Source organism: Leucopleurus acutus (genome assembly GCF_964270905.1).
Source record: "Leucopleurus acutus genome assembly, chromosome: 5".
NCBI classification, from domain to species: domain Eukaryota; kingdom Metazoa; phylum Chordata; class Mammalia; order Artiodactyla; family Delphinidae; genus Leucopleurus; species Leucopleurus acutus.
Window position 1 is genome coordinate 103,804,773 of NC_139147.1, and position 16,442 is coordinate 103,821,214.

At 35.2% G+C, this 16,442-nt stretch overlaps 1 protein-coding gene across 1 annotated transcript in view; it reads right to left on the reverse strand.

Annotated features, from left to right (window-relative positions):
• NMD3 (NMD3 ribosome export adaptor) overlaps nt 1–16,442 on the reverse strand; it is a 67,375-nt gene that overhangs the window by 40,145 nt on the left and 10,788 nt on the right. Inside the window, exons 6-10 of the mRNA XM_082839901.1 lie at nt 15,995–16,123; nt 15,624–15,714; nt 7,809–7,887; nt 7,024–7,120; nt 4,082–4,199 (exon numbers count right to left, since the gene is read on the reverse strand). Coding sequence (XP_082696027.1) covers nt 4,082–4,199; nt 7,024–7,120; nt 7,809–7,887; nt 15,624–15,714; nt 15,995–16,123 — 514 coding nt within the window. The remainder of the gene's footprint in view (nt 1–4,081; nt 4,200–7,023; nt 7,121–7,808; nt 7,888–15,623; nt 15,715–15,994; nt 16,124–16,442) is intronic.

The following is a 16,442-nucleotide window of genomic DNA, read 5'->3' on the forward strand; positions in this document are numbered from 1 at the left end:
AGATACAACAATTGTAAACATTTATGTACCCAATGAAGGAGCACCGCAATACATAAGGCAAATGCTAACAGCCATAAAAGGGGAAATTGACAGTAACACAATCATAGTAGGGGACTTTAAAACCTCGCTTTCACCAATGGACAACACACGCAAAATAAAAAAAAATAAGGAGACACAAGCTTTAAATAATACATGAAACAAGATGGATTTAATTGATATTTATAGGACATTCCATCCAAAACAACTGAATACACATTCGTCTCAAGTGCTCACAGAACATTCTCCAGGATAGATCATACCTTGGGTCACAAATCAAGCTTTGGTAAATTTAAGAAAATTGAAATTATATCAAGTATCTTTTCTGACCACAATGCTATGAGACTAGATGTCAATTACAGGAAAAAATCTGTAAAAAAATACAAACACATGGAAGCTAGACAATACACTACTTAATAACCAAGAGATCACTGAAGAAATCAAAGAGGAAATCAAAAAATACCTCCAAACAAATGACAATTAAAACATGACAGCCCAAAACCTATAGGATGCAGCAAAAGAAGTTCTAAGAGGGAAGTTTACAGCAATACAATCCTACCTTAAGAAACAAGAAACATCTCAAACAAACCAACATTACACTTAAAGCAATTAGAGAAAGAAGAACAAAAAACCCACAAAGTTAGCAGAAGGAACGAAATCATAAAGATCACATCAGAAATAAATGAAAAAGAAATGAGGGAAATGATAGCAAACATCAGCTGGTTCTTTGAAGAGATAAAGAAAACTGATAAACCATTACCCAGACACATCAAGAAAAAAAGGAAGAAGACTCAAACAACAGAATTAGAAATGAAAAAGGAGAAGTAACAACTGACACTGCAGAAATGCAAAGGATCATGAGAGATTACTACAAGCAACTATATGCCAATAAAATGGACAACCTGGAAGAAATGGACAAATTCTTAGAAATGCACAACCTTCCAAGACTGAACCAGGAAGAAACAGAAAATATGAACAGACCAATCACAAGCACTGAAATTGAAACTTGATTAAAAATCTTCCAACAAACAAAAGCCCAGGACCAGATGGCTTCACAGGCAAATTCTATCAAACATATAGAGAAGGGCTAACACCCATCCTTCTCAAACTCTTCCAAAATATAGCACAGGGAGGAACACACCAAACTCATTCTACGAGGCCAACAACACCCTGATACCAAAACCAGACAAAGGTGTCACAAAAGAAGAAAACTAGAGACCGATATCACTGATGAACACAGATGCAGAAATCTTCAACAAAATACTAGCAAACAGAACCCAACAGCACATAAAAAGGATCATACACCATGATCAAGTGGGGTTTATCCCAGGAATGCAAGGATTCTTCAGTATACGCAGACCAATCAATGTGATACACCATATTAACAAACTGAAGGATAAAAACCATATGATCATCTCAATCAATACAGAGAAAGCTTTCAACAAAATTCAACACCCATTTATGATAAAAACCCTGCAGAAAGTAGGCACAGAGGGAACTTTCCTCAACATAATAAAGGCCATATATGACAAACCCACAGCCAACATCGTGCTCAATGGTGAAAACCTGAAAGCATTTCCACTAAGATCAGGAACAAGACAAGGTTGCCCACTCTCACCACTATTATTCAACATACTTTTGGAAGTTTTAGCCATAGCAATCAGGGAAGAAAAAGAAACAAAAGGAATCCAAAAAGGAAAGAAGAAGTAAAGTTGTCACTCTTTGCAGATGACATGATACTATACATACAGAATCCTAAAGATACTACCAGAAAACTACTAGAGCTAGTCAATGAGTTTGGTAAAGTAGCAGGACACAAAATTAATGCACAGAAATCTCTGGCATTCCAATACACTAATGACAAAAAATCTGAAAGTGAAATTAAGAAAACACTCCCATTTACAATTGCAACAAAAAGAATAAAATATCTAGGAATAAACCTACCTAAGGAGACAAAAGACCTGTATGCAGAAAATTATAAGACACTGATGAAAGAAATTAAAGATGATACAAAGAGATGCAGAGATATACCATGTTCTTGGATTGGAAGAATCAACATTGTGAAAATGACTATACTACCCAAAGCAAACTACAGATTCAATGCAATCCCTATCAAACTATCACTGGCATTTTTCACAGAACTAGAACAAAAAATTTCACAATTTGTATGGAAATGCAAAAGACCCTGAATAGCCAAAGCAATCTTGAGAAAGAAAAATGGAGCTGGAGTTATCAGGCTTCCTGACTTCAGACTATACTACAAAGCTACAGTAATCAAGCCAGTATGGTACTGGCACAAAAACAGAAATATAGATCAATGGAACAGGATAGGAAGCCCAGAGATAAACCCACACACATATGGTCACCTTATCTTTGGTAAAGGCGGCAAGAATATACAATGGAGAAAAGACATCATCTTTAATAAGTGGTGCTGGGAAAACTGGACAGGTACATGTAAAAATATGAAATTAGAACACTGCCTAACACCATACACAAAAATAAACTCAAAATGGATTAAAGACCTAAATTTAAAGCCCGACACTATCAAACTCTTAGAGGAAAACATAGGCAGAACACTCTATGACATAAATCACAGCAAGATCCTTTTTGACCCACCTCCTACAGAAAGAGAAATAACAACAAAAATAAACAAATGGGACCTAATTAAACTTAAAAGCTTTTGCACAGCAAAGGAAACCATAAACAAGACCAAAAGATAACCCTCAGAATGGGAGAAAGTATTTGCCAACAAAGCAACTGACAAAGGATGAATCTCCAAAATATACATGCAGCTCATGCAGCTCATGCAGCTCAATATCAAAAAAAAAAAAAACAACCCAATCCAGAAATGGGCAGAAGACCTAAACAGACATTTCTCCAAAGAAGATATACAGATTGCCAACAAACACATTAAAGGATGCTCAACATCACTAATCATTAGCGAAATGCAAATCAAAACTACAGTGAGGTATCATTTCACACCGGTCAGAATGGCCATCATCAAAACATCTACAAACAATAAATGCTGGAGAGGGTGTGGAGAAAAGGGAACCCTCTTGCACTGTTGCTTGGAATGTAAATTGATAAAGCCACTATGGAGAACAGTATGGAGGTTCCTTAAAAAACTACAAATAGAACTACCATATGACCCAGCAATCCCACTACTGGGCATATACCCTGAGAAAACCAAAATTCAAAAAGAGTCATGTACCAAAATGTTCATTTCAGCACTCTTTACAATAGCCAGGACATGGAAGCAATCTTAGTGTCCATGAACAGATGAATGGATAAAGATGTGGCACATATATACAATGGAATATTACTCAGCCATAAAAAGAAACGAAATAGTTATTTGTAGTGAGGTGGATGGACCTAGAGACTCTCATACAGAGTGAAGTAAGTCAGAAAGAGAAAAACAAACACCGTATGCTAACACATATATATGGAATCTAAAAAAAAATGGTCCTGAAGAACCTAGAAGCAGGACAGGAATAAAGATGCAGACATAGAGAATGGACTTGAGGACACGGGGAGGGGGACGGTAAGCTGGGACGAAGTGAGAGAGTGCCATGGACATATATACACTACCAAATGTAAAACAGATAGCTAGTGGGAAGCAGCCGCATAGCACAGGGATATCAGCTCGGTGCTTTCTGACCACATAGAGGGGTGGGATAGGGAGGGTGTGAGGGAGATGCAAGAGGGAGGAGACACGGGGATATATGTATATGTATAGCTGATTCAGTTTGTTATAAAGCAGAAACTAACACACCATTGTAAAGCAATTATACTCTAAATGGAATACAACTAATAAAAATTTAAAAGTTCACAGAAATCTTTCTTCAAACAAAAAAATACAAGGATAACTTATTAAAAGCTTTAAAAATTCCAGTATTTTAAAACACCATACGGTAAAAATTTTAACCACTGTATAGTACTTTTTTAAAACAATGTTACTAAGAATGCTTGATAAAATTAACAACATTAACAAATTATTACTGCTTGCTGGAGAGAACTGTCAAGGCAAATAGCTTCGAAAACTTACCTTGTAGGGTATTTGGATCTATGAGATGGATGACGCTGGTTACTCGAATACACACACAAATCTGGTTCATGTTTCCCAGGCTTTGTGCCAGTTTTGGAGACAGACAAACAACATTATCCTAGGCATAAGAACTAACATTTAGTATGAAGGAAATCCTAAGTAACAGTCTCCAGTAAACAATCATCAATGTAAAGCTGATCCAAGCGCATTTGCCCAAACCAAAATGTCATTTTTAATTCTATGTATCAACAAAGGGCCTAAAAAAAAGAATCAGACCTTAAAGAAACAGAAAATAAGCTACACCTTCTTAAGATGGGAATATCTGTCTTAATAAAAATGCTTTAAAAAATATTTTCCAGATTCTTCACCAAACTATTAAGTTTGTTTCAATTTTATTAAAGTGTGAACGCCTGCTTTTTATTCTATGTTAACATAGTTTACATTCCAAGCAAAGTATTATAAACACCAGAAGGAGAGTGATTTTCTAATCTATTTGTGCCTTCATTTAATCTCTATAAAAATTAATTTCAGGGACTTCCCTGGTGGCGCAGTGGTTAAGAATCCACCTACCAATGCAGGCGACACGGGTTTGACCCCTAGTCCGCAAAGGTCCCACAGGCCGCGGAGCAACTAAGCCTGTGCACCACAACCTGTACTCTAGGGCCTGAGTTCCACAACTACAGAAGCCCGCGCCCAGAGCCCATGCTCTCCAACAAGAGAAGCCACTGCAATGAAAAGCCTATGCACCGCAACGAAGAGCAGCCCCCGTTCGCCTCAACTAGAGAAAGCCCTCATGCAGCAATGAGGACCCTACACAGCTAAAAATAATTTTTTAAAAAAACATAACCATTATTAAAAAAAAATTAATTTCAGAGGAGCCACATGTTCCTCCTTCTTGTCTACATGTACCAATATGAAATCAAAGATCTAATGCCCCCTTAAAAGTACATATGCCTATGTGTGCATCAGGAAGTATTACCACCAATGTGGTTTACTGTTTTTAAGCTGTTATTGAAATATAAAAAGGATCTGGGTTATATTTTAAGCTGTATCTATTCACAAGCCTCCCCCACTGAAGGAACATTCTGTGCCTCCCTAATGGCACCTAGTTCAGTCCTTTTCCTTTTTTTTTTTTTTAACTTAGTAAGAGTCTCCAAAGATTAATGAAAAAACTTCTTTACACTGTGTATTTATCCAGATACCTGTATGAGTCTCTCAAAGCACTTAATACACATGGCCTAAATATGCCCTCACACCTAGATTCATATTTCCCCAGTTTTGCACCAGGAAAATGTTCACTGCTTTAAACTAGGAGTCTGCAAATAAGATCCTCAGGCCAAATTTTTGTAAATAAAGATTTGCTGGAACACAGCCTCAGCCCTTCATTTACCTATTATCTATGGCTACTTTTGTGCAACAACAGCACAGTTGAGTAATTGCAAAACCGATTATATAGCCTAAAAGCTGAAAATATTTACTATCTGGCCCTTTACAGAAAAAATTTGCTGACTCGGTTTTAAGTCATCATTTCATCCCTGGTACTGTGCTACACCATAAATTAGTGATAACTTTAAAGCCTCAGAGTCACAGACCTAGACACAAATCCTGGCTTCATCATTTTGTAGTTATGTAACTTTGGGCAAGTCATCTAACCTCCCCAAGCTTCAACTTCCTCATCTTCAAATGATGATATGACTTACTCCCGTTGTTACGAGACTTGAAGAGGTGAAATTTACTTATAATAATAAGTATAAGAGATAATAACTTTATGTAGAATGCTCACAATAAATTATGGCATTTATTATTAGTGATTTAAACATGGACATGCAAGTTCCTACGTGGCAGAGACCTCTAGTACTTAATCCTTAACACACAGCCTTCTATACAATAGATCCTCAATAACTATTTGTTGAATTTTAATTCATTTATATTTTTGAAGCAGAGTTTTACCTTAGTACAATTAATGAAATGATAATCTATGTCTTAAGTGTTATTCAGATTATATTTTTAAAATCACAAGGATTTCCCTGGTGGTGAAGTGATTAAGAATCCACCTGCCAATGCAGGCAACATGGGTTCAAGCCCTGGTCCGGGAAGATCCCACATGCTGCGGAGCAACTAATCCCGTGTGCCACAACTACTGAAGCCTGCGTGCCTAGAGTCCATGCTCCACAACAAGAGAAGCCACCGCCATGAGAAGCTCGTGCACCACAACGAAGAGCAGCCTCCCGCTCACCGCAACTATAGAAAGCCTACGTGCAGCAATGGAGACCCAACACAACCAAAAATAAATAAATTAATTTGTTTAAATATCACAAAAATAATTCTGTGATCTCCTTTCCACAGTACTGTTTAATTTTATCATGCCAAAATCCAGTTTGCATATATTCCACAAAGTGGTTCACTAATAATTATTTTAAATTTCCTGTATTCAAAGTTTCACAGAACTGTCAAGTGTCCACTAGAACTGCAAAGTTTAAGGAATTCGCACCATAAAAACTGCAACCAGGCCTTTTAATTAGTGCACCAAAAATTTATAATTTTAAGCATGATTACTTTTAAACATCTTTTAAACATGCTGAAATGTGTCAGCAACCATTAAGAAGGAAGTTTTCTAAATGTTTAACCGATCCCAGAAGGAAACCAGGACCTAATAATTACATATAAACCAATTAAGAAGGACATGGATTAAGCTGGGCTTCCCTGGTGGCGCAGTGGTTGAGAGTCCGCCTGCCGATCCAGGGGACACGGGTTCGTGCCCCTGTCTGGGAAGATCCCACATGCTGCGGAGCGGCTGGGCCCATGAGCCATGGCTGCTGAGCTTGCGCGTCCGGAGCCTGTGCTCCGCAACAGGAGAGGCCACAACAGTGAGAGGCCCGCGTACCGCCAAAAAAAAAAAAAAAAGAAAGAAGGACATGGATTAATTAAATGAGAAAAAGTACCTTGCATATTGGAACAATTTCCACAGAAAATGTGCTTTTGTAATTGTATGTGTTACTATGGACATCCTGAGAGATCAGTCTCTGTGAGGCTTTGTATCTGTTAAGAGAAAAAGTTAATCATATAAAAAAACAAAGGTCCTTACTTGTAACAAGTCTCGAGAATATAAATTTTCATCAAAACAAATCATTACTGTCCAAGGTCTGAAACAGCAGATGCCTGCTATGGTGAATCCTCATTTTGTCCGCTTCATTTAAAAACCTTCACCAATCTGACTGCACCCTACCTATTTTCAACTTTACCTACTGAAAACCTCCAAAACATGCCCTTGGCTTAGACCAATCTAGTCTACATATAGCATCCATTAAAAGCCACACTAATGCCTGCCCAAAGTCATTGTTCACACTAATCTCACTTTTCAATACAAACTCTACTTTTGAAAATTCCCCCATTTTATGAGCTTAAGTTCTTCCTCTTCCATGAAGTTTCTCCCCAAAGTCCTCTACCCCCGTTTTTCTTCTCGCTTATTTAAACATATTCAATCAGTGGTTCAGTACTACAGTGCTTACTATTGTGGGGTGAGGTCTAGCTCCCCAAAGAGATTGTTAATGCTCTTTGGCTAATACTTCCCTTAAAATGGCTAATCCAATAAATACTTACTAACTGTGTAAGTATCCCTACTATAATTTAAATATTTTAAGATAGGATGCCAAAGCCTGAAGAATGGATGTGACCTAAGTTCATTCCCAGTTCCCTGGATTTAATCACATGTACATTCAAAACATACCTAGTGGGAACCGTACACTGAAGAAATTCTACCATCTTCTGAGCATGTTGTTTTGAGGAATAATAGAAATCCAGACCATCTTTTAAAGAAAAAAGCCATGTTAAAATAATACCACAAAGTAAGATTTTCCTTTGCTCACATGACTATACCAAAAATTCAATGCATATTAAACAATTACAATATTCTAGCCATAGCACAGCAGGAACACCGTTATCACTTAAAGGCTTGTTTGACAAAAGGATAGACAAATCCGATAAATACTAACAAAACAAGATGCCCAATTTAAATTTCAGACAAAATAAAATTAAGGTTAAAAGAAAACAATATTAAACAGAAGGATATTTTATGTAATAAATGGAACAATCTACCAAGAAGACAATAGGAATTCATCTAATAACACAGCACTGAGATGAAGAAAACAAAAACTATTAAAAAGAATAAAATTAACAAATGTTAATACACATGCAATCATTGTGGGAAACCAGTATAAGACTATCAAAACCAAAATGACCAAAATGACCAAAAATAGGGAGGATACATAGAACCTGAAAAACCAAGTATCAAGGTTGATTTAATTGACATTGTAGAACATGGTCCCAAGAAATACTATTATTTTCAAAAATTCATAGAATATTCGTAAAATAATCATATCTAAGAATAAAAAAATTCAATAAATTCCAAACAGCAGAAATTACTACAATGTTATCTGATCACAATACAGTACCATTAAAAATAAGCAGCAAAGAGATAACTAAAAGCAAACTACCTGCTAAGAAATGTTTAGAGATATTCTTCCAAACAACTCAGCTAACTAGGAAGGCTAAAATAACTTCGAATAGCCAAAACAATTTTGAAGGGGACCAAAGTTGTCAGGAATTTACACTTCCCAATTTCAAAACTCAATAACTTTAGGTAGTCAAGACAGTGAGGTACTAGTATATTAAGGATAGATTATATAGATCTATGGAACAGACTTGAGAATCCAGAAATAAACCCTTACATTTATAGTCAATAAATCTTTGACAGAGGATCCAAGGCAATTCATTGGGAAAAGAATAGTCTTTTCACTAGGAAAACAGGCTATCCACATGGGAAAAGATGAATTTAGACCCTTACACCATGCACAAATATTAACTCAAAAGGGTTAGACTTAAATATAAGAGCTAAAATTATAAAACATTTGAAAGAAACAGGAGAAAATCTTTCTGATATCAATTAGACAAGAGTTCTTAAACATGACACCAAAAGCATGCTATTTAAAAAATGATAAATTAGACTTCAAAATTTAGAAGTTTCACAATTCAAAAGACACCATTTCATGCAGGCATCACACATCCTAATTTCAAAATATATTACAAAGTTACAGTAATCAAAACAGTATGGTATCGACAAAAAGACAAGTCTATAGAATCAATCCACACATACACAGTTAACTGATCTTCCACAAGTGTGCCACAAATACATGGTGGGGAAATGATAGTCTCTTCACAAACGGCATTGGGAAAACTGGATGTCCACATGCAAAAGAATGAAATTGAACTCATCTTACAAAAATCAACTCAAAACAGATTAAAAAGACTCAAATGTAAGACCTGAAACTATAGAACTTCTATGAGAAAACATACAAAAAAAGCTTCATGACACTGGTCTTGGCAATGATTTCATGGCTGACACTAAAACAAAAACAAAAATAAACAACTGAGACTACATCAAACCCAAAAAGCTTCCACACAGCAAAAGAAACAATCACCACAGTGAAAGGACAACCTACAGAATTGGAGAAAATATTTGCAGACCATGTATCTGCAAAGGGGTTAATCTCCAAAATCTATTAGGAATTCCTACAGCTCAACAGCAAAAAAAACTAATAACCCAATTAAGCAACAGGCAGAGGAACAAGACATTTCTCCAAAGAAGATGTGCAAATGGCAAATAGGTATATGAAAAAAGCTCAATGTTGTTAATCGTCAGGGAAATGCAAATCCAAACCACAATGAGTTTACATTTCACACCTGTCAGGACGGCTATTACCAAAAAAACCCACTAAAGACAATTAGTACTGGCGAGAACATGGAGATACTGGAACCCTTGTACACTACTATGGGAGAATATAAAACTGTACAGCCACTACGGAAGATAGTCCAGATGTTCTTCAAAAAATTAAAAATAGAACTACCATATAATCCAGTAATCCTATGTCTAGGTATTTATCCAAAAGAAGCGAAATCAAGATCTCCCATGTTTACTGCAGCACTATTCACTACAGCCAAGATGATGGACATTTAGGTTGTTTCCACAACAGATGAATGGTTAAAATGTCATATATACCTCCAATGGAACATTATTCAGCCTTAAAAAGGAAGGAAATTCTACAATGTACAAAAACATGGACTAACCTTGAGGACATTATGCAAAGTGAAATAAGCCAGTCACAGAAAGACAAATACTGCATGATTCTACTCATATGAGGTATCTAAAATAGTCAAATTCATTGAATTAAACAGTGGAATGATGGTTGCCAGAGAGGAGGGGGAAATGAGGAGTGACTAGTTAATGGGCATAAAGTTTCAGTTAAGCAAGAGATTAAGCTCTAGAGATATGCTGTATAACACTGTACTTACAGTCAACTATAATGTATTATACACTTAAAAATTTAAGAGGGTAGATTTTATGTTAAGTGTTCTTATCACAATTTTAAAAAAAGACCCCATTAAGAAAATGAAAAGATAAACTAGGAGAAAATATTTACAAATCATATGTGATAAGGGGCTTGTATCCAGTGTATATTTTAATAACTCTTACAACTTCAGACAACCCAATCAAAAACTGGGCAAAATACTTAAACAGCTATTTCACCAAAAAAGATACAGAAATGGCTAATAAGCTCATGAAAGATAATCAACATCATTAGTCATTTGGGAAATGCAAATTAAAACCACAATGAGATACCACTTCAAATTATCCTCTAAAACGGCTATTTATAAAAAGAAACAATAGCAAGTGTTGATGAGGATATGCAGAAACTAGAACCCTCAAACACTGCTGATGGGAATATAAAATGATACAGCCACTTTGGAAACACTTTAGTAGTTTCTTAAAAAGATAAATATAAATTTACCATATGACTCAGCAATTCTACACCTAGGTATGTACTCAAGAGCATCAAATAGCTGAGATACTTGGTGAGAAAAAAAAGAAATATGCAATGGGTAGTGGAAAAAGACAGCTTTAAGTACCAGCTACAGAGCCAATATGATACTCAGAAAATTTATTAAGTCTACATATTAGAAATTGAAAATAAACTAAGCTTTCAATTAATTCAAACTAAAGAAAGTAGAAGGGAAAAAAATTGTATAACTATGTATGGTGATGTATGTTAACTAGACTTAATAGGGTGACCATTCAGCAATATACACAAATATTCAATCAATATATTGTATACCTGAAACTAATATAATGTTTTATGTCAATTCTACAATTCTATCTCAATTAAAAAAATTTTTAAATAGAAGGATTAGTAACAAAAGCAAAAATTAAGAAAAAGTAAGCCTTTCTTGATAAAACTAACTCTTTGAAAAAACTAGAATAGACAAAACTCTGGCAAACCTGATGGGAACGGGGAGAGAGAGGAAGTGAAGGGAGATGAAAAAAGACAACCAACATTAGCAAAAATAAAGAAGATACAATGATAGTTATGGATGAGTTTTAACACTATATATATATATATATATATATATATATATAGTGATATATATACCACGTTCAATTTTATGCCAAGTATGTGGAAAGCTAGACGAAATGGTGAATTTCCTTGGAAAATGCTATTAAAACTGATTCAAGAAGCAGTATAATACCTGAAAGACTAACGTCCTAATAAAAGGAGTTGAAAAGCCTTTACACCCTTCCCTCATACCAAACTGGATGGCTTACTGGGCAGGTTCTTACAAAACTTCAACATGTTGATTAACAGTATGCACAAAGAGGGGAAAACGCCAACTGTTTCAATGTCACTAACATAACTGATAGCATGATGGGACAGAACAGTTTAAATATAACTTTGTATGCATATGTATCAGATAGAAATCTCAACAAATATTCTATTTAGGGGTGAAACACAGAAAGATGGTAATGCCTGATACATTACCACTCAATGCTATTCTCCACTCCTAGCCAAAGGGGAAAAAAAGAGGGAATAATACTGCAAAGGAAGAAATAAAACTATCATTGTGTACAGACAATAATTTACCTAGTAAATTATCATGTATATGACACAAGAATATAATGTAAACTATTAGTGATTAAGAAATTTCAGAAAGATCAACATACAAAATCAACAGTTTTCCAAAATACTAGCAATAATCACTTAGAAAATATAATGAAAACAGTTGCCATCCACAATAATAAAAAGCATAGAATAGTCAAAAAAAAACTAGAAACATTCAAAATCTTCACGATGAAAACATAACATGTCACTGAAATACAGAAAAGAACTAAATAAACATGATTATGCACCAGGCACAGTTCTAAGTGCTTTACACAAATTATTTAATCCTCACTATAATCCTATGAGGTAGTGTTATTATCATCGTCTCTATTCTATTAATGGGAAAACTGAGGCTCAGAGAAGTTAAATAACTTGCCTAAGGTCACACAGCAAAAAACTGGTGGGACAGAGATTCAAATTCACAAAATCTGGTTCCAAAATCCATGCTCTTACTCACTATCAACTAAGGTTTACAAAAGAATTAATAAAAGGGCACATACTATAAAGTATAATTTACATACTGTAATAAAAGCAGTGGGACAAAATAAACCAGAACTGAGCCATGTATACAAAGGAATTTAGTATATATAAGAAAGGAGATATTTCAAATCAGTGGGGAAAGGACAGACGACTTGGTAGGTAAGTATTGAGACAATGCAAGTTAACTTTCTGGGAAAAACTCTTACCAGGTAAGATTAAAGATCCAAAAGTAAAACAGAAATTTATTTTCTAAAAATATCTTTGGAGTATAAAAAACCTTCCTATGTAAGACAGAAAGTCATAAGCCATAGCTATACAAAACTAAAAAATGAAAAATTTAGGGCTTCCCTGGTGGCACAGTGGTTGAGAGTCCGCCTGCTGATGCAGGGGACACGGCTTCGTGCCCCGGTCCAGGAAGATCCCACATGCCGCGGAGCGGCTAGGCCTGTAAGCCATGGCTGAGCCTGTGTGACTGGAGCCTGTGCTCCGCAACAGGAGAGGCCACAACAGTGAGAGGCCCGCGTACCACAAAAAAAAAAAAAAAAAGAAAAAAGAAAAATTTAGATGATAAAAGACATGAGACATTGTAAGAAAGTATCTGCTCTCTCAGGCTCACACTCAAACACATGCTCTGCATGCTCCTCTCTCTCTATATGTAATAATACACACACGTAATGAGATTGATATACTAAATAACAGACACAAAATACGTAAGGAAAAAACAGATATATGCAGAACAGACAATTCACATTAGATAAACATAAATGGCCAGTACATATGAAAATGTTAACCCTCATTAGTAATCAAGGAAATGAAAATAAAAACAAGATGCCTTTATTCTCTTCATCAGAACAGCAAAAATTAGAAAGTCCAATACAATCTTATGCAGTGTTGGCAAGTGTTTGGAAAAACAGAAATTCTCACAAGTGATTGGACTGTAAGCTGGCACCATTTTGGAAAACAATCTAGCAGCACATATATAAAATTTAACATTTGCATACTTTTGTCTAGTAATTTCAATTCCTGAACTCAGTCCCACAGAAAAACCACTATGGGGCTTCCCTGGTGGCGCAGTGGTTGAGAGTCCGCCTGCCGATGCAGGGGACACGGGTTCGTGCCCCGGTCTGGGAAGATCCCACATGCCGCGGAGCGGCTGGGCCCGTGAGCCATGGCCGCTGAGCCTGCACGTCCGGAGCCTGTGCTCCGCAATGGGAGAGGCCACAGCAGTGAGAGGCCCGCGTACCGCAAAAAAAAAAAAAACCCCTATGCACAAACATAAGGATGTTTATTACAGTACTGTTTGTAGCAGCAAAAAAAACTAGAGCATCTTGTAAACCAGTTAATAGGAAACAACTAAATAATTAAAAACATACTGATTAACAAATACACAACCATAGTGGTTAAAAATAATAAAATAGGATTATATGCAATGACGTGGAAACGTTTCTAAATATATTAAGATGGCAAGTCACAGAATATTACAGAAAAGTCTCATATATGAGGGAAAACCAATGCTATCACAATTCATATACAGAGTACACATTGTAATACCTTGTTTTAAGGGGCTACATCTGGGAATAACAAGTGGATAAATGGGACAGAGGTCCTTTATTCATATATACTTCTGTTTAAATTTTTACAATTGTTATGATTTTAAAAACAAAGTTACAAACAAACAAGCAAACAAACAAAAGATTCATTTACATCAAATCAAGAACCAGTAGGGGGAAAAAGAATAGATTAATTCCTCTGGATGAAAAAAAGGATTGTTAAACTTCCCGCATTTTTGATTTTTAAAGTGACTGCAAAGGTATGTACCAGAATGTATCCAAGTCTTTTGCTACAAAAAATTCTGTGTAAGGACACTTCTGCCCTGGTGATGAACGATAATCAGAGTTTTCTGCTTCCTTTGCTAGAATATTAGGATCCCCTAATCCCCAAAAGTTACTCAAAACAAAGTTACTGAGAACAAAGGTGTATTTTTGCCTGATGGCTAGCCACAAATATCCAGGCACCATGTTAAACAGGCTGCAAAGTACCTTCCCCACAATAAGTATTCAGTAAACTATGTTTTACAAATTTAGACTGTTAACCTTATAGTGGTAATGCACTCAAATCAGATACAAAGCTTAAAAGATTTTCTCCAGGTGACATACTGATATTCATTTCTTCCCATTTAAGGACCTAAAATCACACTTCTAATTACTTTCCTCAAGACATATGAGATAAATGACTAACAGATCAGTAAGTAACAGAGGAGCTTACACTTTTAAAGTAAGTAGTACAAGAATTTGGTCATTCCTTTAAGAATAGCTATCTCTAAACCTGTACTTTAACAACCAGGAAAATTATACACATGTCCTACAACTAAAAATATTAACTTTTAGCAAGAGACTTAAGAGTTTGCTAAAGAATATTTATTTTTTCTATTATTAAAGAAATATTTATCCATCAGCTAGTATATGAAAGTGTGCTACATCAATAGTAAGTGCTAAGACAGAACACGCTGTGAGGAGCCATTATGAAATTACACATTTTTAAATTCCATCTTCAAGAAATCTAATTATATCATTTGTATATCACTATTTATTATTACTGAGTTTAGTCTTTTGATTTAATGTATCCAGCACAAATGCCACTAGGCATATGAAAAACAAAAATATTACAACTCACAGATCTCAAAAATAATTTTCTTTCAATCAGAAAACTGACCTCTACATAAAATAAGTTTTTGATGAATTTCTATCATACCACTTTACATTCTATTAATGTAGTTACTGGTTTACTCATCTGGTAGCTATTTAGTGTAAATTTCAATTAAAATAGAAAAAAATTAAAAATTCAGCTCCCCAGTTGCACTAACCACATTTCAAATATTCAATAGCTACATATGGCTAGAGGCTACCATACTGGTTGGACAGTGCAGATAAAGAGCTAAGATTTTTTTCTTCCTAACAGAAATTTCTTTTGGACAGTACTATTCTAGATACTATCAGTAAAGATAAAAGACTCCTTAGGATAGCTGCAATAAAATTCTGACATCATTTCAAATGCTTTAAATTTTAACTCACCATGAATGTCTTTGATACGAAGTGTATTCTGGTACATGCCATATTTCAAAATCAACTGTTCCAGATAGTAGAAAGTTTTTTTGTGCAAAGTCTAAACATAAATGCATTATTGGATTAATAAATGAAATGCAAAAAAAAAAGCCATCTACAGATATAGGACACTGATTTTTAAAACAAAAACAACCTTTAAAGATTATCTAAAATGTGGCAGTGATCTCTTTCTAAAGGTGAATGCCCCAGAGACCTGGAATATCCCTACTGCCTGAACGATTTGGAAAGAGGGGAAAGGAGAAAGTTTTACTCGCTATTTATATAACCGACAAAGATGAAATACAAGATGGAGGATTCACACATCATCTTTCTCTCATTACCTTTTGCCTGACTTGAACCACAGCCTTCCAGAAATCCTTAGCTTCCACTCTGTGGCAATCTCCACACATCTGGGGCTGAACAACATAATCCACCACAAACACTTGCTGAAGGATAGCACCATTCATCACCTGACAAAGAAAACAATCACACTCCTTCATTCTTTCCTTTCTGTTTAATAACATAGTTTTCTTAAAAGAAGATACTTCAATATTTAACTTAAAATCTTCTTCCATGAATGCTTTGAGGAAATCAACAACAAATGAGTTACATTTAAAATCGTTAAGTCATACTATTTCAAGAAAGATATATAGGTTTAATTCATAGGATTTATTAGATTAACATTTCAAATTTACCTTTAGTTGAAGTGTTGTAAGGATATTTTTTGAAGAATTTTAATAGCTATATATTCATGTACATGCGTGTGTGTGTATAAAGTTCTTCCTTAGG